This window comes from Primulina tabacum, chromosome 10 (genome assembly GCF_025594145.1).
Source record: "Primulina tabacum isolate GXHZ01 chromosome 10, ASM2559414v2, whole genome shotgun sequence".
Lineage (NCBI taxonomy): Eukaryota > Viridiplantae > Streptophyta > Magnoliopsida > Lamiales > Gesneriaceae > Primulina > Primulina tabacum.
The window spans coordinates 11,419,055-11,439,945 of NC_134559.1; the positions used below are offsets into that span (position 1 = coordinate 11,419,055).

At 34.1% G+C, this 20,891-nt stretch overlaps 1 protein-coding gene across 1 annotated transcript; it reads right to left on the reverse strand.

Moving 5' to 3' along the window:
• Positions 1–14,462: 14,462 nt before the first annotated feature.
• On the reverse strand, positions 14,463–15,224 carry LOC142504916 (uncharacterized). The gene has a single exon (XM_075617755.1). It carries the CDS (start codon positions 15,222–15,224, stop codon positions 14,463–14,465), a length of 762 nt encoding a protein of 253 aa, XP_075473870.1.
• Between the last annotated feature and the right edge of the window lie 5,667 nt (positions 15,225–20,891).

Sequence of the window (20,891 nt, forward strand, 5' to 3'; positions counted from 1 at the left end):
GTCAAAACTTAAAATCCCAATTTATACATTTCTATACTCCCAAAGTCGTTGTAAATCCTCGAATCATTATTTCTTATGAGTAATTCCAAAAAATTATTTCGACTAGTAACCATGAATCAAAAAATACACTCTTAGAAAATCTACGTGTTCCAAAAGCATTCATAATATTCACGATTAACTTATAGCCCAAAAAGTAGAACGTCAATACTAAAACCCAAAATCAACATAGTCAAATTCCACCACGAAGCCAAGATGCGTTGAAATCAAATAATTTCTTATTTCATAACGTATCACGTATAAAAATTCAAAAGCATATAAAACATATATTACCATAAAACTATTAAACATGTGACGTGAACACATAATTCATGTAGTCATGCAGGTAACATCTTAAAATCATATAAAGCATGTAAACTTACAAATTTGAGGCTTGACGACTGATCTTTCCGGCGCTGATGGTGGCACAACCCTTTACAGGACCTTTGCTCTAATACCAACTAAAACGTGCTAGAAATTTTTTTTTTTAAAACCTCACTTAGCTTCGGCCGAATCATAAAATATTTTTGACATCATTTTAAAAATAAACATCCAACTACCATTTAAAAATCCAAAGGAAAATATTTTAAAGCATAAAATCGTCAAACATTTTACCAACCTAAAAACATTATTCGAAAAGTATAGCTCATACTATAACCTCTCAAAAATCTCTCATAACATAAATAAAAGACGTAAAAATATCTTTAACATTACTTAAAATCATAAATCATAACTAGTGCGGAAAACTAGCGTCGGTCCTCGGGTTATGTGCACCTTCAGTCCAGCAAAGTCAACCATCAAGACCTCCATTATCATATTCATAATCAATATCACCTGCATCAATCACACCTAGTGAGTCTAAAGACTCAACACGTCATATCCTTGATAACAAGTAATACGTAATACAGTTAACATATAACAGTCAAAAATACTTGTACTTAAAATATCATTTTCATGAAGATGCATAAACTTAAACATAAACATTTTCGTAAACATTTTCATGATGCATAAAAACATTTTCATAAAAACATAAACATACTCATATTCATATTCGTATTCATATTCACATGCATATCCATATTCGTATCCATATTCATATTCGTATTCATGTTCATGTTCGTGTTTGTTGAATTCAGATCGTGATTGTGACTCGTATTCTTGATCGTATTGGGCGATGGATCCATCTAAAAAAACCACAGTACTGGGCGGCGGGGGACACCATCAACACTCTCACTGGTCAACTGGGCCTGGGCCAACGTATTAACATATTCGTATTCGTATTCGTATCCGTATCCAAGGAAACACGATCGTCGGGCTTCCACTGGGACCATAACCCTCACGATATTTCCAACATATTCAGTAGTCACAATCCCTTCACATCCTTCAATATGTCGTATTTCCATCACTTATAAAAATATGCATATAATATCATTTTTATTTTGAAACCAAGCATGCAACATATCTTTTAAATAACCAATTTAACCCTTAATAATCCATGGACATTTAAAAATCATATTTCAACATATAAAAATTCATAAACATGTTACATAATCATATTAACATATAAAACAACAAATAGGGCACTGCCATGACGTTTACTAATTTTTAGGTGTAAAAAGACCGTTTTACCCCTAGACGTAAAATTTCACGTTTTTGACATTTTCTTAATTTCATTGAGTTTAACATGTCCTAAATAATTATTTAAGCTTACATGAATTTTCTCATATTTTTATTTAGCTTAATTCGACGAATTTTAAATTAATCTTTAAATATAACGTATTAATGCGTTTTAATCCCGAATTAAACCAAACCTTAATATAAAAATCCCAAATTGGAAACTTAGACTTCTAATAATTATTTAACCTTAAACTTAATTTTTCATAATTTTATAAAGCTTAAAACTAGGCTTTTTAATTAACTCGTTAATTAGCGTTTCGTGCGGCGATTAAATCATGAATAAATCCAAAACTCGTTATTTTGATCCCAAATTTTAAACATAACCTTTTTATGATTTCTTATACCCTTCCAAATTATGAGCCACACCCGTGGACCCATGGATTCAAATTTTGTTTCTTAATTTTCGTTTTTGACACACTAACGAACACACCAAGCCAACTCCCAATTTACTCGAGCCACGCCCGAGCCACCTTGAGCCAAAAGCTAGCCAACCCACCTAGGGACCCTACTGATCAAGCCCAGCCGGAAAAACCAGCCCTGGCCTGCACAAAAACCTTCTGCCCCTCAACCCAATTGCATGCATGTGTACGTGTGTTAGTGCCCTTGAACAAAGGAACTCCTATCTAGTCTAGGACTCCTCCCAACCCTTAACCATCGAGCCACCCTGACCCTAACTGACCATAGACCACGCCCAGACCATACCCAGACCAACCCAAGCCCCTGGACGTGAGCAGCAAACCACTGAACCAGTGGCAGCATCCTCGCGTATATCATGCTGTCAATGCTTCATCATGTTCCTTCGAGCCACAGCACACCCAAGCCGCACCAGCCCCTGCCCAGACCCTAGTGCACCCTCTTAGGACCCTAATGACTCGACCTAGCCCAGCCCAAAGCCCCCAGGACGAGCCATCTCTCCCCTGCACCAGCTTCTGTACCTGCGCCACTCCCCTTTCAAATTCTCGGGTGGAGTCCTTCTCAACAAGGACTCCTCCCAGCCCACTTAGCTCGAGTCCTAGCATAGCTAGGGCTCTTCCCTAGGCCCCTCACGGACCATAGCCAAGCCCTGGTCCCAACCCATAAAAAAAACGAACCCCCTCAATTCCATGACAGCAAGTTGGTTCATGCTAACGTCTCTGTTTTTTTTTTCTTTCTTGCACAACGTTTTGGTTGCTTTTGTGTGCCATTCTAGACCTTTAAACTTGTGGAAATACATACTAATTCATGTCCTAATTCATGGCAGCCCCTAAACCACATTATAAACAACTTTTTGGATGACAACACAAGCCTTAAAAATCACCTAAGATGCAAATCCGAAAATATAACATGATGCAACTTGTTTTCATGCAAAACACAATTAAATAAATACTATGGTGTGATGGATGAGTAAAAGGAGAATATGGCGTGCCTTTGCGTTTTAAACGCACGAAAAACCGTTGACGATTTGCGAAGAACGGGGCAAGACCTTGGCTAGACTTTTCCTTGCAAAACTCTCGGTTTTTCCCTTCAATTATTGTAGATGTGTGTGTCGTGTGTTGGGGTGGGGGAAAGTTTTCTGAATTTTTAATGAGTGTGGGGCGTGAGTTTGTGTGAAGGGTTTGGGGTGGTTTATCATATTTAAACACTAATTAAATCACTAATTAAGGCTTAGGCCCATTAAGCATAAATTTAAGCCCATTAGTGCTTGATTAGGATTAATTAAAATATTAAAATAGTTTTGCTAAAATAAGTTTGTGAATTTATTAGCCGGGTTGCCAAAACGTTCATATTTTTGTTGAAAATCTAACACCGATAAAATTTACGTCCCGGCGTATAATTTCACCTCAAAACCCCTTATTTTCAAAAATAATAAAAAGCATCACCCTTAATTTAAATAATTTAAAAACAATTAACCAATAAAAATTATTTTCTATTTTTCATCCCTCGGTCTCCGTTCCTCGATCGCAACTCGAATATCTTTTAAAAATACATTTTAATGCAACCATGTAGAAAAATATATTTTAAACATGTAAAAATGCACCACATAATTAATTAATGTAATTAAATCATTTAATTAAAATACAAGAGAATTTAATAAATCGTATGCATTTGGTTCGCGTGGACCTTTAAATTTTCGGGGCGTTACATACGTAGATGGATCCATCGAATAGATCTGACACGAAAGTCACAACTAATGAACTGAATTTAATTAAAAGAAAATGAATATGTATATGTATATGATGTTATGTTGAGACATGTTTGACACGTTATGATTTTATACGACATGTTTGCGTTTACGCTTTTAAGTTCATGAAATGTATTTTTAGTACGGTACGTTTCACTGTTGCATGTTATGTATATTTACTTGCTATTAACGTTACTTTTGTGTTGAGTCTTTAAACTCACTAATTATGAATGATGCAGGTGAGCATGTTGATGAGGAGGCTGGAGGTGCCGAAGTATGAGTAGGCGGGACTAAATGTGCACACGTGAACCCGATGACCATATATTTTCCGCACAGCATGATTTGAGATAGGAGTGGAGACGAATATTTTTACTCATTCATTTTATTATATTATTGATTATCAGGATCTTTACTCGTTCATTTTTTTTTATTTAAACTGCAATATTTTCATTCGGTAGTTGATTATTATTTTGAACGTGAAATTTTCAGTAATGTTGCATGCATGCGTGATTTACGAATTTTCGAGAAATGAGCTTGTAAAAAGAATAAAATTTAGTTGAATTTTTTTAAGTAGTAGATGTTTCATGTGGTGTATCAAATAGAGCAACAAAACAATAAAAAATTTCATATATTTTCAATGAAGAGAAGCAGACAGTATTTGGCAACATCGTGGGCAGCACACTGCTTAAAAGTTAGAAGAACTTCTCTCAAAATTTAAAGATCAATCGAGTTCACTCGAAAAAGTAAGTGGGCTTATATATGTTTTAAAGAATATATCCATGTGTTAAAATTCGATCAAATCATTACATGTTTTATTATGCTTCGTTTTTTTTGTTTTTTGCTTCTACTTGTTCTGTTCTGATTTGTTACGCTCATTTCATCGTGTTCCGAATTTGAAAAGTGCTGTTAGAATTCGAGTTAAAAGTAGGAGGAATTCCTAAATTCTGACAAGCTCTGTTCTGTCCACAACATGGTGGTATAAAACCGTGATTTGACTTCACTCCCTAGAGAATTAATAACATATAAGATAATGATCAGTTAATCATGGATAATGAGATGAATTTCAGTACTTTATTTATTTCTGTTATGATATGATATGTTTATGAGCTAAGTTTCGAAATCTGTCTATTATGTGTTTTGACCTCTATTGTGACATGTTCTACGAATGAAATTTTAAAAATCATGTTTATATTTATAAATTGTTATTCTTGTGTTCGATTGACTCTCACTTGCCGAGTGTTTTACAAAACCCTAACCCCTTATTTCTTTCTCCTTATAAGAATGAAGATCGGGTTGAAGAGGATTAACAAAACATATTTTGGGGCTTGTGAAGAAATCCAGGCTATGAAGATCAAGTTTTCTTGTTCTAATTTCACTTCATTTCATTTGTAGTTCGTTTCGGCATTCTGTACATTTTCATTTTTTTAACCCTTATTTCTTTTTCTTTTTTGCACGAAAAATAAAAATTGTCTAAAAAAAATCTATAAACTTATTAAAAATAAAAACAAATTAATCTTTATTTTAATTTTTCAATTGTAATTTAAATTTTTTATACAAAAGTACTTTTAAAATAAATTGACCGGACTAGGGATGCATACGGGTGTTAGTGTATATACACACACACACACACACAAACACATATATATATATATATATATATATATATATCTGTGTGTGTGTGTTTACTATTACTTGGCAATACAATCTAACAAAATAAATAATTTTCAAAACATTCGAAAAACACCCAAAAAAATTATTTTCACACTCCATGCGGCGGATCCATTCGATGATTAAATTAAATTATATGAGCACTCGATTTTCACAAATGGCAACGAAAGATATTGTTCATAAAAAAACAAATTTTTAAGAATTTATGTACATAAAGTTATATACGTCTGCCTCAAAAGTCTATTTATGGAATCTATTCGGACATCCATTTTGTGCGACAAAAGTCAAGTTCATGAAACTTTAATTATTGGATTTTTTGCCAAATTTTGGAACCTTATTTCATTTCAACCCTCTAGCTCACTTTTTATACGGCAGGAGTGTAATCCAATGCTGTACCCGCACTCGTTTCCCATTTTTATTTTGCCTCAAGATTTGAAAAAAAGAGAGAATATTATGCAGATTGAATCACCCCGTTTCTATTTATTGCATGTTGTCTTAGGACGTAATTGAACTAAGTCACTCGTGAACAATTCAGAGTTTGGCTCAATAAAAAACTTGTTCGACATCATTCGATAAACTTATCGAATCGAGCTCAAGCTTGATTTTGAGCACGAAAATTATATCGATTTGAGCTCTTGAGGATATTATGCTCGTAAGCTCGAGCTCGGCTCTTTTATGTAGCTCAAGCTCGAGCTAGGCTATTTTGTTGCAATGTCCTCATTGACACATGAATGAAAGAGAAGAGATTAAAATACTATAAAATGATAAGCTTATCCTTTTAAATTTTCATATCTTAACTGGCTTGTTGGCTAAGAATGCTCGATGAGCTTGAAAACGGTCTCGAAAATGAACTTGTTAAGGAGCTCGAAAACAAGCTCGCTTAACGAGCCGAGTTTGAGCCAGTCTCGTTCAAAATGATAAACTAGCTATTAACGAGCCAGTTAGTAATTTCAAAACGAGCTGAGCTCAAGCATAATGATAAAAGATTGAATTGAGCTCGAGTTTATATATGCCTTAAATGAGTCGAGCTCGAGTCTGATACTGTTCAAATCGAGCTCGTTCTTGATACTGTTAGGTTCAGCTCGACTTGTTTACATCTCTAATACTGCCTAACATGAGTAAGATAATTTAATTTAGTGAAAATTACAATTTTGATTTTTCGTGTTTCTCCCTTTACGATTTGATAATTTATATTATGCCAAATTCAGTGATCGGCCATCTTTGTATTTTTTTGCTCGCAGAAAAAAGGCTGAAAGTGCAAAAAAAATACCAAAATGATTGGAATGAAAGATAATGAACGGAGATTCAATTTTAACAACATGGTTAGCCAAAATAGTAGAAAAATACATAGAGAATGATAAATAAATATTATTTTTAATATATTTTGAAGAAAAAAAATTTCAACAAAAATAAAGAGAAAATGATTTTATTGGTCCACTAATATGTCTAATTTGTGTTTTGGATTTTGATACAATAACTTTAATTTTCAACTATTTTGATCTAATTGCTGACGTAGAATCTAAAAAATTCATAAATTTTCGATATTATATCATTATTTTCAATTGTCACATCAGCAATATGATCAAATAACCAAAAATTAAAATTTAGGGTGCTAAAATCAAACTTGAAAAACTTAATATTAAGAAACCTGAAATTGGACAATTGCCAAAACCTGAAAATAAGTGATGAAAACGCCTCTATCGATGGTGGCAAAAGGATATCGACGGTGGTAGATATCTCCCACCCTTAGGAAAGCTACAAATTTTGAACCACCAATCAAAATTAAGTTTTCCCCTCATGTTTGCTTCACTCCATCGATTGGCAATATGTGGAAGCGGCATTATTGTAATGCTATTCTTAAAAATATTTGAAAGTGACATATCAAGATCATTGACCACGACACGACAATTGTCGTGTCGTTGTGATTGATGTCGCATGATTCCATTACGCTGAACAAGTGGTTTCTTTGTAATGCTTGCTACAAGAAAGAAAAAAAGGAGGAACCTAGCAATTAATTATATTTTGTAAAGTAATGAATGATTCATGTATCAAACTTCGGGATGATAACTGTTGGGTGTAATAAATGTCTTTGCTAGAAGAGCGATCGAACCGTGGTTTTTGAGCTGTTGTGCAGTTTAAAAGATTTAAGTAGCACTGTTACCACCAGCTATAGTTTTTGGTAAAGCAGCAAGCGCTAGATCCTAACAATTAGTATCGAAGCGAGGTCATGTGTTTAAGTCTCCCAAGAAGCATATTTCTATACTTCTTGGGAGGAGGGGAATGTTGGGGTCAGGATGCATGAGTGAAGGTAGTAATTGGATGAGTGACCTTCTGGGAAGTTCTCATGCGTCAAGCTGCTGACGTGTGCCGCTTGATCAGTTTGGCTAAGTGGGCCATAAAAGTGTGATACCTTAACGGATAATAATAATATCTCTGTTGGAAACAGGGCTGGTGGAAGAGAAATGGTAAAACTGATCTCTCAGGGATATGAGACAGCACTAGCAGATAGACACGCACTTCCCCGGACTCATGGGCCTAACATCCCGATCTATTAAGACCCAAGTAGGTGCACTCTGAACTGACACAAGTATAAGGAAATAAAGTTGTGTCTTGGCTAACAGTTATAACTTTTGGCTTAGTGATAAGTGCTTGATCCTAACAATTTGTATCAAAGCCAAGGTCACGGATTTGATTATCACTGATTGCAAGAAGTGCAATTATTGGGAGGGAGATTGTTGGGTGAAATAACTGTCCTTGTTGGAAGAGCGATCGAACCGTTGTGCTTGAGCTGCTGTACAATTTAAAAGATTTGAGTTGTGTCGTTTCCCCCAGTTATAGCTTTTGATAAAACGGCAAGCGCTCGATCATAACAATTGGTATTAGAGCGAGGTCATGGGTTCAAGTCTCCCAAAAAGCATATTTCTATACTTCTTGGGGGGGAGGGGGCGAATGTTGGGTTAAGCGTGCAAGAGTGAGAGTATTACTAAAATAGGTGACCTTCTGGGAAGTTCTCATCCGTCAAGCTGCTAACGTTGCGCCGATTGATCGGGTTGGCTAAGTGGGCCGTAGAAATGTGATACCAGATCTTAACGGATAGTACTATCACTACTGGGAATAGTGCCGATAGTAGAGAAAGGGTAAGACTGATCTCTAACTTATATGAGACAGCATTAACAGATAGACACGCATCTCCCCGGACTCATGGGCCTAATAGCCCGACCCATTAGCATCCAAGTAGGTGCACTCTGCGCTGTCACAAGTATAAGGTAATAAAGTTGCGTCTTGGCTAACTGCTATAGTTTTTGGCCTAATGGTAAGCGCTTGATCCTGACAATAACCATTTTAGTCCCTAAAATTAAGAGGTTTTCTTAGTTCATTATATTTTGTTCTCGTCCGCCAAAATAACTCTTGAACCTACCAAATTGACATTGTAAAGTTTGCCATGCTACTGAAAATTAAAAAATATCGTTATAAGTACGAGATTATTCTATGCTATACTTGGAGTATTTTTTTTCTTATGATGTGGTCAAATGTTAGTCTTTGAATCTTCAAATCTTCGGATCATCAACATATATGTCAATTTTTCATAAAAATGTGAAGGACACACATGATATATTGATATTGGAATATGGAGAAAAACACTCTCATTATAATATAGACTAATCCGTAAATACGAGAAGGTTATGAAGCCATTTTTTCCTCTAAATGGGCCGATACTCTGACCCTATTTCATTAATTTCGCCAAAATGTCTCTTTTCCCCTCTTCTAAGTGTGATATGAGGAAGATGGTGGGAGACGACTAGGTTAAAGAAAAGAGACATTTCTTTTGGGAGCGAAGGATATTTGATCAAGGGATTTACTAAAATATGAAAAAAAAAATTAGTTTCGTGATGATCACTTGCTCAAACTGATTATGTTGTAACATAACACTGTTGAGAGGAATGACACTAAAATCATATAACTAAAAAGATTGTATGATAGTTCTTTAGTGTAAAGGTCTTATGGATCTATATCCGTGAGATTGATCGACTCGGTACATACTTGCAGTGCAATCAACATATATTACATAATATTTCGTCATAACATAAATAAAAAATGTTGTTTTGCATTAAAAAATAAAAATTTAAATATAAAAAGTAAATTTTTCATGGGTCGAATACTATACATTCAAATATGTTGGTGTACAGTTTTCTCGCACCCAAAACACAGTGAAAGTTTTAAAATTTTGTTTTAACATTTAAAACGTTTTTGGGCGTTGTATGATTTTAAACTATTCATATGTCGTTTAGATTAGATTTACCTTTGCGTACTTAATGTCGCCTCCAATTACCCCGATATTTAGGCTATAATGGCTTTTTTTTGTAAATCTCTACGAACTTTCTTTAATCAAATTCATGATCAGAAAATGTGTTCATCTCCTATATTTCACTAGAAAACAAGGAGAAATTTGCCTCGAGATAATCGTCGGAATTTTCGAAAACCAGCGGTGGCTCGGCGGCAACACACGATGGTGCTATGGAGTCACGGTCATGCCTTGTCTAAAAGGAAAGGGCTGAAATTTCTTGTGAAAAGAGAGAGAAAATCTTGACTTCATTTTTTGTTGTGTTTATTGTGTACTATCGACTCTTTGATAACATATATTTAATAAATTTAATATTTCCTTACATATATACACACATATATAGATATATATATGAAATTAAATAATCATTATTTAATTACTTCATTAATTGTTAACTAATTAAATTTAGACTCCTCTAGAATATTTCATGATAATTTATGCTTAGTAGTCGCAATTACTAATTTATTATTTAATTATTTTAATTCTAAATTTACAAAATAAATAGTTTTACACTCATTATAACCTCGATCGACGATCAGACATCACCGATATATCAAGGATATAAAAATTGTTCATATAAAAAATTGTTGTGAATAGTAGAGAATATAGAGAAGAAAGAATGATTTTTTTGTGTGCTTTTATTCATCATTGGAGACCTCTATTTATAGAGTAGATTTACAGAACTTGAATACGTAACAACATCAATAATCATCTATAATATCTTTTCTATAATACTCCCCCTTAGATGATTATCGACTCATTAAATCACTTCTAAGATATGTGAGAGTTCAAATGCTGCCTCGTTAAAACCTTGTCAGTAAAAACCCAATGGAAAAATCTGAACGAAGGAAAAAGAGTACAACAATAGTTACTCCCCCTGATCTCAATCATCTGAGATCCTTCAACTGATGCATCCCTATCTTGTGCACCAATTTCTTTAATGTTGAAGTTGGTAATGCCTTTGTAAATAAGTCAGCTACATTGTCGCTTGAGCGAATTTGATGGACGTCAATATCACCATTTTCTTGAAGCTCATGTGTATAGAAATATGCTTTGTTCTATCACCTTTGATGTAGCCTCCTTTTAACTGCGCAATGCAAGCAGTATTATCTTCGAATATTAATGTTGGGTCATCTTTGGCTGTTGGGAGTCCACATGATTCTTGAATATGTTGTGTCATAGATCTCAACCACACACACTCCCGACTTGCTTCATGCATTGCAATGATCTCAGAGTGATTTGAAGACGTCGCTGTTAAGGATTACTTCACCGACTTCCATGATATAGCAGTGTCTCCTCGTGTAAACACATAACCTGTCTGGGATTTAGCTTTATGTGGATCAGAAAGATATCCTGCATCTGCATATCCGACTAAAGGAGACTTTGATTTTGTCGAATAAAATAATCCCATATCAATTGTACCCCGAAGGTAACGAAATATGTGTTTTACACCATTTCAATTGTCTTCGGGTTGGACATGAGTTATATCTCGCTAAAAGATTAACAGAAAATGATATATATGGGCGAGTACAATTTGCGAGATATGACAGTGCACCAATGACACTTAGATATGGTACTTCTGGACCAACGATTTTTTCTCCATTTTCAGATGGTCGAAAAGGATCTTTGTTAGCATCAAGTGATCGAACAAACATTGGTGATGCTAATGGGTGTGCCTTGTCCATGTAAAAGCGCTTTAATATTTTTTCTGTATATGATGATTGATGAACAAATATTCCCTCTTGCAAATGTTCAATCTGCAATCCGAGGCAGAATTTTGCCTTTCCTAAATCTTTCATCTCAAACTCATTTTTCAAGTAATTGGCAGTTTTAGTAAGCTATTCTGGAGTGCCAATAAGATTTAGATCATCAACATATATTGCCACAATTGCAAAACCCTCATCTGTTCTTTTTATAAAAGCGCATGGACAAATAGCATTATTGTGTATCCTTCTTTTAACAAATATTCACTAAGACGATTGTACCACATGCGACCAGATTGATTTAATCCATATAAGGATTTATGCAGTTTTATTGATAATATAGCCTTGGGCGCTTCACCATTTTCTTTCGATAGTTTGAATCCTTCAGGAACTTTCATATATATATATCACTATCAAATGAACCATAAAGATAAGCAGTTACAACATCCATAAGTCGCATATCAAGAGTTTCTGATACTGCTAAACTGATTAGGAATCGAAAAGTAGTGGCATCCATCACAGGTGAATATGTTTCCTCATAGTCAATTCCAGGTCTCTGCGAGAAACCTTGGGCTACGAGTCGGGCCTTGTATCTTACAATTTCACCATTTTCATTCCTCTTTCGTACAAAATCCCATCTGTATCCTACTGGGATTACATTTTCAGGTGTTCGTACTACAGGTCCAAACACTTTATGTTTTTCTAGTGAGTCTAATTCAGTTTGTATGGCCTTCTTCCACTTTGGTCAATCATCTCTTTGTTGACAATCCTTAACGGATTGTGGTTCTGGGTCTTCATTATGTATGATGTCAAGGGCAACATTTAGGGCAAAGACATTGTCAACAATTGTGTTATTTCGATCCCACAATTTTCGAGATGATATATAATTTATTGAAATCTCATTATTTTCATGAGAATTTGATTCTTCAGGAATAATATTATCCAAGTTTGGTTCATTGATCTCTCTTACTATATCATCCAAGATTTCTTCTTCGGGAGCTTTTGAATTTTCTTTCTCTTGTACCTTTCTTTTTCGAGGTACAATATCCTTTGAACCAATTGGTCGACCACCCTTCTGGGGTATTTTAGATTCATTTGCAGGTTGAATAATAGCTGGTCCTACGGGGACATCAATTTTTACAGGGGTATTCTCTGCATGTATATGTGACTTTGTCACATTCTTTGTATTAACAAAAGCATCGGGCAATTGATTTGCAATTCTTTGCAAGTGAATGATTCTTTCAACTTCTTGCTCACATTGATTATTTCGAGGATCATAATGAGATAGTGTTTTCTCATTCCAACAAATCTTTTGTTGTTCTTCGGGACACAACTTTATTTCTCCTAGATTTGGAAATTCCAATTCATCGAAGTGGCAATCTGCAAATTTCGCAGTAAACAAATCTCCTGTTAAAGGTTCCAAAAATCTAATAATAGATGGTGAATCATATCCCACATAAATCCCAAGTCTACGTTGTGGGCCCATTTTGGTTCGCTGTGTAGGTGGGAGAGGGACTTGTACTGCACAACCAAATACTCGAAGGTGAGAAACATCAGGCTCTCGACCATAAGCAATTTGTAAGGGTGAGTATTGGTGATAATTAGTTGGCCTTATACGAATCAATGATGCAGCATGTAATATGGCATGTCCCCACACAGATGATGGAAGTTTGGTTCTCATCAATAATGGTCTAGCAATTAATTGCAAACGCTTAATAAATGACTCTGCTAAGCCATTTTGTGTATGGACATGGACAACCGAATGCTCAACTGAAATCCCTATTAACATACAATAGTCATTAAATGTCTGCGATTTAAATTCAGCAGCATTATCAAGAAGAATTGTCTTGATTGAGTGATCTTGGAATTGAGCTCGTAATTTAATAATTTGCGCAAGTAATCTAGCAAAAGCTATATTTCGAGTTGAAAGCAAACTAACATGTGACCATCTAGTAGACGCATCAATCAATACCATGAAGTATCGAAATGGTCCACATGGTGGGTTTATAGGTCCACAAATATCCCCATGAATTCTCTCCAAGAAGGTTGGGATTTCAACATCAATCTTTGTAGGGGAAGGTCTTATAATTAGTTTGCCTTGTGAGCAAGCTACACATGGATAATCATTGTGTAAAAGAATCTTCTGGTTCTTTAGAGGGTGTCCATGTGAGTTAATTATTATTCTGCGCATCAATGTTGCCCCAGGGTGACCAAGTCGATCATGTCATAATTTGAAGCTCTGTTGGTCAACAAACTTCTGCTTTGTAACAATGTTTGCTTCGACTGTTTTTATTGTTGTAAAGTACATTCCAGAAGGAAGTGTACATAATTTTTCTTTTATCTGCTTCTGGCCAGATATAATAGATGTTATGCAAAGGTATTCGAAATTATTTTCATTTAATGTTTCAATATGGTATCCATTTCGGCGGATGTCTTTAAAGCTAAGCAAATTTCTACTAGATTTGCTCGCATATAGGGCATTTTCAATATATAGACTTGTATTATTTGGTAAAATGATTTTTGTCTTTCCACAACCTTCAATAATTTTTGATGCACCCGATATTGTTGTAACATTATTTTCAGCTAATGTTAACTCCAAAGAATACCTTTTATTTTGAAGAATGATATGTGTTGTACCACTATCCACTAAGCATTCATCCTGACATTTCATCGTTAATCTAAAATAAAAATATAATTCAATAAGCTAAATTCAATAAATAATGTGTAAAGCTTTCAAAGGAAATATTTTACTGAATAACAAAATAAACCTCCATGACAAATCCTAAACATGAACTGAACATCAAAATAAAAACGAGACTACAATAACCTAATAAACAATAGAAATTCAAAGTAGGAACAAGAGCAATGAAAGTAATTACTTATTATTTTCTAACACACCACCACCAATCAAATTATCTATATTTCCATCTGGATTAGCAAAGAAATCAGAGACGTCCAAGTGAGTTATATCAATTGGATCATCATTGTCCACAAAATTTATCTCCATTTTTCCATTTTCCTTGATTGATTTTTGGTATAGATCCATAAGATGTTTTGCCGTACGACAGGTACGAGACCAATGCCCTTCCATTCCACATCTATAACATTTTTCTTCATATACTTTGGAACTCTTCTCCTTTACTTCTTCATTATTGGAATTCCACTGCTGGTGGCTTGTTTTATGTTTCTTTCCATTTTGTTGCTGATAGTATCTTCTTCGGCCACGCCCACGCCCACGCCCACGCCCACGCCCACGCCCACGTCCATTGTTATGATTTTGAGTGGAATTAGCATTCGCTTCAGGAAATGCAATTTCATATTCTTCAGGAAATGTAGTTCCATTTGCTTCAGGAAATGGAGTGGATCCAGTTGGACGCATTTGGTGATTTTTCATGAGCAGCTCATTGTTTTGTTCAGCAACTAGTAAGCATGAGATGAGTTCAGAGTACCTTTGAAATCCACGTTCACGATATTGCTGCTGCAGGAGCACGTTTGATGCATGAAAAGTGGAGAATGTTTTTTCTAACATGTCTTGATCAGTGACTTTCTCTCCACAAAGTATCAGTGTGGAACTAGTCTTGAATAATGCAGAGTTATAGTCACTTACGGACTTAAAATCTTGTAACCGTTGGTGCATCCATTCATATCGGGCTCTTGGGGGAATTACAGTTCGTTGATAGGTCAAATCTTTCTTTTAGATTTTTCCAAAGCTCTCGTGGCTTTTTCACAGTGAGATATTCGACTTTCAACCCATCATTGAGGTGATGACGGAGAAAAATAAGTGCCTTTGCACGGTCCTGCTGGGACATTTCATTTCCTTCTTTTATTGTATCTCCTAAATTCATAGAGATAAGGTGGACCTCGGCATCCAAAATCCATGATAAATAATTTTTTCCAGTCAAGTCAAGTGCTTCAAATTCAAGTTTGGTGATGTTCGCCATTGCAACTTAAAAAAAAAGTTATATAATTAGAATCATGACATAAATAGAGTAAAATTGCATTACTATTATTGAAAATAAATATTATAACAAATTATGCATGTTACTACTTTTACTATGTAATTTTGAAATTTTGTTATCCTATTTGTTAAACTAACATCGATGCAGGTGTACATTGAGATGTGCTCAATTAATAATTTATGTATCTATTACAAATTGCACTAATTACAAATTGTAGCATTATAAACTAAAGAAAAAAATAAAACTCTTTTATGCACAATTATTCTAAATACGTAAAACAAATATCACAGAATCCTGCCCAACTTCGTAAACAAGCCATATATTTCTTGAAAAGGAAAAAATCCAACACTTTGGACTTAAAGAAATTATAATAAAATTTATGTCTTAAAAATATTACTCCCACACCTAGAATTTCTCACACCACTGCTGCGGTTGTGAAGAATTATTATTATTATTATTATTATTATTTTGGTCCAATTGATATAAAAAATAGCGTTGTGATTGACTCAAAAATTATCATAAAACTAGTAAATACTAGTATTCACACAATATTTTAGCGACTATTTAAATCATCAAAATCCAAATAATATAAATCTTAAATAAGCAATCCAAGATATGAAAAAAAACTTAAATCAAAACAACAATACATTTATAATCAATATTCTTCAAGAATATTGTCGAAACATATGATAGTTATCTAAATTCTTCAGGAATATGATAACATTATATTTTATATCAATATTATTCATAGATATTGATAGATCTTTATGAATTTAGATCAAGATTCTTCGGGAATATTGATAAATCTTATTCATCTATATTTTATTCATAGATATATCAATATTTTCAACATAAAGTTGTGTTGTGCTACTTCAGGAGCATCAACATAAAATTAAAAGTTGTGCTTCTTCAGGAGCATCAATATAAATCTATAATTTGTGCTGCTTCGGGAGCATCAATATTAAATCTAAATATTTTGCTTCTTCAAGAGCATTCATACAAGAATAAGAATAAATTATTTATAAATTTTACCTTGAAGAGCACTCGTGCTGATAACGTGTTGTGAATAGTAGAGAATATAGAGAAGAGAGAATGATTTTTTTGTGTGCTTTATTCATCAGGAGAGCTCTATTTATAGAGTAGATTTACAGAACTTGAATAGGTAACAACATCAATAATCATCTATAATATCTTTTCTATAATAAAAATGAAAATTTGGAAGGATTCAATTTTTGACTATTGCTAGTTTTGTGTACTTCTTCACAAAAACAAACAGTTACTTCACTTAATTAGAAGTTAAGCTAAATTGCGCAATTTCAAATAATGAAATCTACTTATAAACTTATTTATAACCAATATGTTTTATTTACATCAAACTATAGTTGCCTAATTCAACTATTTGAATTCTGACTATCTCAATGGGAACATGAAATCTAATACTTGTGTGACTCTCAATGGTTAAGAGATACAGCTATCTGTGAGTTCACAACTTAATGTGATTCAGAATAATATTTGTTCATATTCGGGCTTTCCTTAATTAACCTCATTCTTTTCATCAACCCCTTGATCAAGAACGTCGGAACTCAAGTCTGATTGCGTCCATCGGATTATGATAAGAGCTTATAGTATCATCTCTCCATATATCCCTAGGTATCACTGATAGTATCTGCAAAAATCAGTAAATTATGATTAGTGTACATTATGGTCTCTTCGACTAATATATTCATATTGGTACGTCTAGAGGTGGATAGTAATTAAAAAATTGGAGATAACTCTTACTCCTTCCAATGGTAGAAGAATACGAGATCAGATTTATAATATTTATATTACGGCCAAGATCTCACGATATACTAGATTTATAATGCAATGACTTTATATTAGAGCTCTCTTGTAGAGTCTGCATCATTCATATATTGATTTCGCTTGATTAATTGTTGAAAATTAATCACGTTTTCGAAACCATATTTTGAAGAAAAAAATTTAAATAGATTATGAAAATTCTTTAGCAAAAATTATATTTGTTAGATAATCGTAGTATATTTAATTTCTAGAAACCATATTTTTTGCATTAATTTTCGTTGTTACTATACAATTTTCCAACTAATGGTAATCGAAAATGTGGCGTTGGCTCTAATATCAATTGATATTATCGCTTCGCCAAAATTAATTTGTTATGATGATAATTATACAACTCAAATCTTTTATATTATATAACAATACATTTCAATTAGTCATATGGTAGAGATAATTATTGATTTCGCGTATTGCATGAAAAATGTACCATCTTACAAATTTACTTTAATTTCGGATTGCACTCTAAACTATTAATGCATTCGACAAGCTTTCTAGTGCTCGATCATATTGAGGTTAAAGGTAACGATGCGAAGATAGCTTTCGTCTCTCAGTGTCAGTGTCGACCCAGCAGAGTGCTGTTCATGTACCTTTATCTTTGGAGGCTCAAGCGGAGGCCCGTTTAGAAGACGACATTTGAATGAAGAATTATACGGAACATTTGCTGTTGAGTAGGACGAGACGACTACTGTTTTCAGCTCTCAGTGTTGGGAAAGGCCCCGATTCAAAATGGCACCATTGGTTACATGTTTGAGCTATTAGTCACAAATTGGATACGTACGTCCATTTTTAGTTTAAATTATAATTTTGATTTAGTGTCGTAATTTATTATTAATTAATTCAACGGTATGCTTCTCATATAGAAGGAAATATCCAAAATTGCCCTGTAAGTTAGTCTGGGTTTTAATCTTCAAAATCATGAAACAACAACCCACTTAGTACATAAACTAGCCACAAATCAGTCTATTACATAAATCGGCACTGTTTTTACAGTGCATAACATAAATGCAAAACTATAACGTAATGAAAATAAAACTAAAATTGATGCTTGAAACTTTATGTTTCGAACTTGATCAACAACCTCAAAACATGTGTTGTTCATCATCTTCTAACTGATCTTCACCCTTATCTAGGGAAAGAAGTAGGAGGGATGAGTGTTTAGGGAAACATTCAATATGTAGGGGCCAGTCGTACACAAGAATATCGAAACATTCATATAATATGAGTTCAATGTGACATGTCGTAGAACATGTCATAACATGAATCAAGACATGAGATAAACATAATTCAAAACAAGGAATCATATCATAACTGAAGCATAAACTTGCAAAAGACACTGTTATCCATCTCTTTAACCATGGAATACTAATCAGTCCCTAATTTTTATTCTTCTAAGAGTGGGAGACCATATATCGGTTATTATAATTCACCGCATCAGTGTAATGTCCGGTTACTTGTAAAAAAGATAATAATGTGTTTATGTCGTTTATTATGTAGTTATTTAGCTCATTAGATTTCACGCGATGATTGAGGTATCAATATTGAGATTGAACATGATTTTTATATTGTTCATGGTGTATTGAGAATGAATATATGTTTAAATAGTGATAGTAAGATGTGTAGGTAGACATAGTGTAATGAAGTTGGTAGGAAATGAGATGAAAATATGGCAGTTTTTACGAGTTTTAGCATAATGATTTGAATATTGATCCAAATTGTGTGAGGCCACCACCATTAGAAAGCTAAGATATAATGATACAACTTTCATGTTTTGGATTTTGTCCAAATCATTGTGGAAGACAAGCCAAAAGTGCCCCGAAGTGTGTCGTGTGTATCGTCATTCCTTCACTGACACATGTTGGGAGAATAAGCCTAACGTTTTACTCAGACCTCCAAATGACATGAAACCAGTTTGAGATTCAAGCCAAGGCATACTTTCTTGTTTACTACTTTTTCATATTATGAAGGGAAGAGACATTTCGGGAGCGATCTTTGATGTGACTGTGCGTAGAGCGGCGCCCGAGTGGTAAGAAATGACTGCCCGAGTGCCACTGGTTCTGGATTTTTGGTTTTAGACAGAATGTTCCCGCGTCGAGCGGTAGAAAATGACCTGCGCGAGCGCCGCCTTTCATACAAAAAGATAAGTTTTGACTTCCTTGAGCCATTTTCACCATTCCTTCATTCCTTTCTCAGCAAGACTCGAGAGAAACCAAGGAAACTTCTTCCAAAAGCTCCCTTCTTCATTTCCTTTCATTAGTTTGAAGTTAAAAGTTAGTTCTCCATCACAAGAACCTTATAAGGGTGTAATTTTTCTTCTCTTTTAGTTGTTCTACATGTAAAGAAATAGCTTTCACCTACTAGAGACATAGTGACTGAACTATTGATTTATTGACAGCATAGGACTGATAAACATCGTCTGAAACCAGTGTTTTTATGCTTTGACAGTAAGTTGGCATGTTCTTGAAGTAATACATGAGTAATATTATGAATTTCAAATGCTTCCAATTGTTTATTGATATATGTACATTGTTAGTATGTTTATTGATGAAAACATAGCACCATATTCCATTGTTATGTATTAAATATGAAAGAAACTCATGAATGTTGAAGATGGGTGCTATGACATGAAAATGAACATGATCATGAAAAGAAAATGACTGATTTTTACATGATATAGAGCTTGTTGACATCATGTGTGGTTTTAAGTCCACCAAAATTATTGGCCAATATATGTTCATGGGGCGTGGGGTTGCCAAAGGTTGCTCCCTGACGTCCAACACAGTAGTAGCTATATAATAAAGCAAGCAGGTAGTACAAGTCAACTAATGAGGCTCAAGTACAAAAATGAACATGAATATATGCTATGATATGACATGGTTTAAAGATTCATTGTTGTCATGACTTGATATGTATGTTCCTTTGACGCATATTGATACGTACAAGTGCCAACTTATTGGGTTTTATAAACTCACGTAGCTCATGCATTACAGGATCAGGTAGTGAAGAGACATAGGATGCTGGTTCGCGATTGGATGCTTATGACATGCCTCACCTCGACAAGAACCGGGACTTATTATTGTATAGCTTCCTGCATATGTATTGCACTAAAATATGTCAGGGTTTGAACAAGTGTTACGATGTTTATGATGATACAAAGTATGCATGTATACGAGAATATATATTTGTATAACAATATGGTGCATGGTTTTGTATGAAAATATAGTTGATGTTGTTGTATATATGAGATTTCTTGAATTTTTTGGTTTAAACAAAATGTAGGGACATCATGTCAACATTTGTATAAACCGTTAAATTGATGCCCCTTGTTTGGAATTACTTCATTAATACAGATATATCAGTCAAATCCTATTTTGATTATGGTAATCATGTCAAGTATAGAGTAACGGTGTGACATTTTATATGGTATCAGATCCCACTTTTCTTCGACAGGGAAGACAATGCACTTCATCCATACATGGGGAACTCGGCAAGTA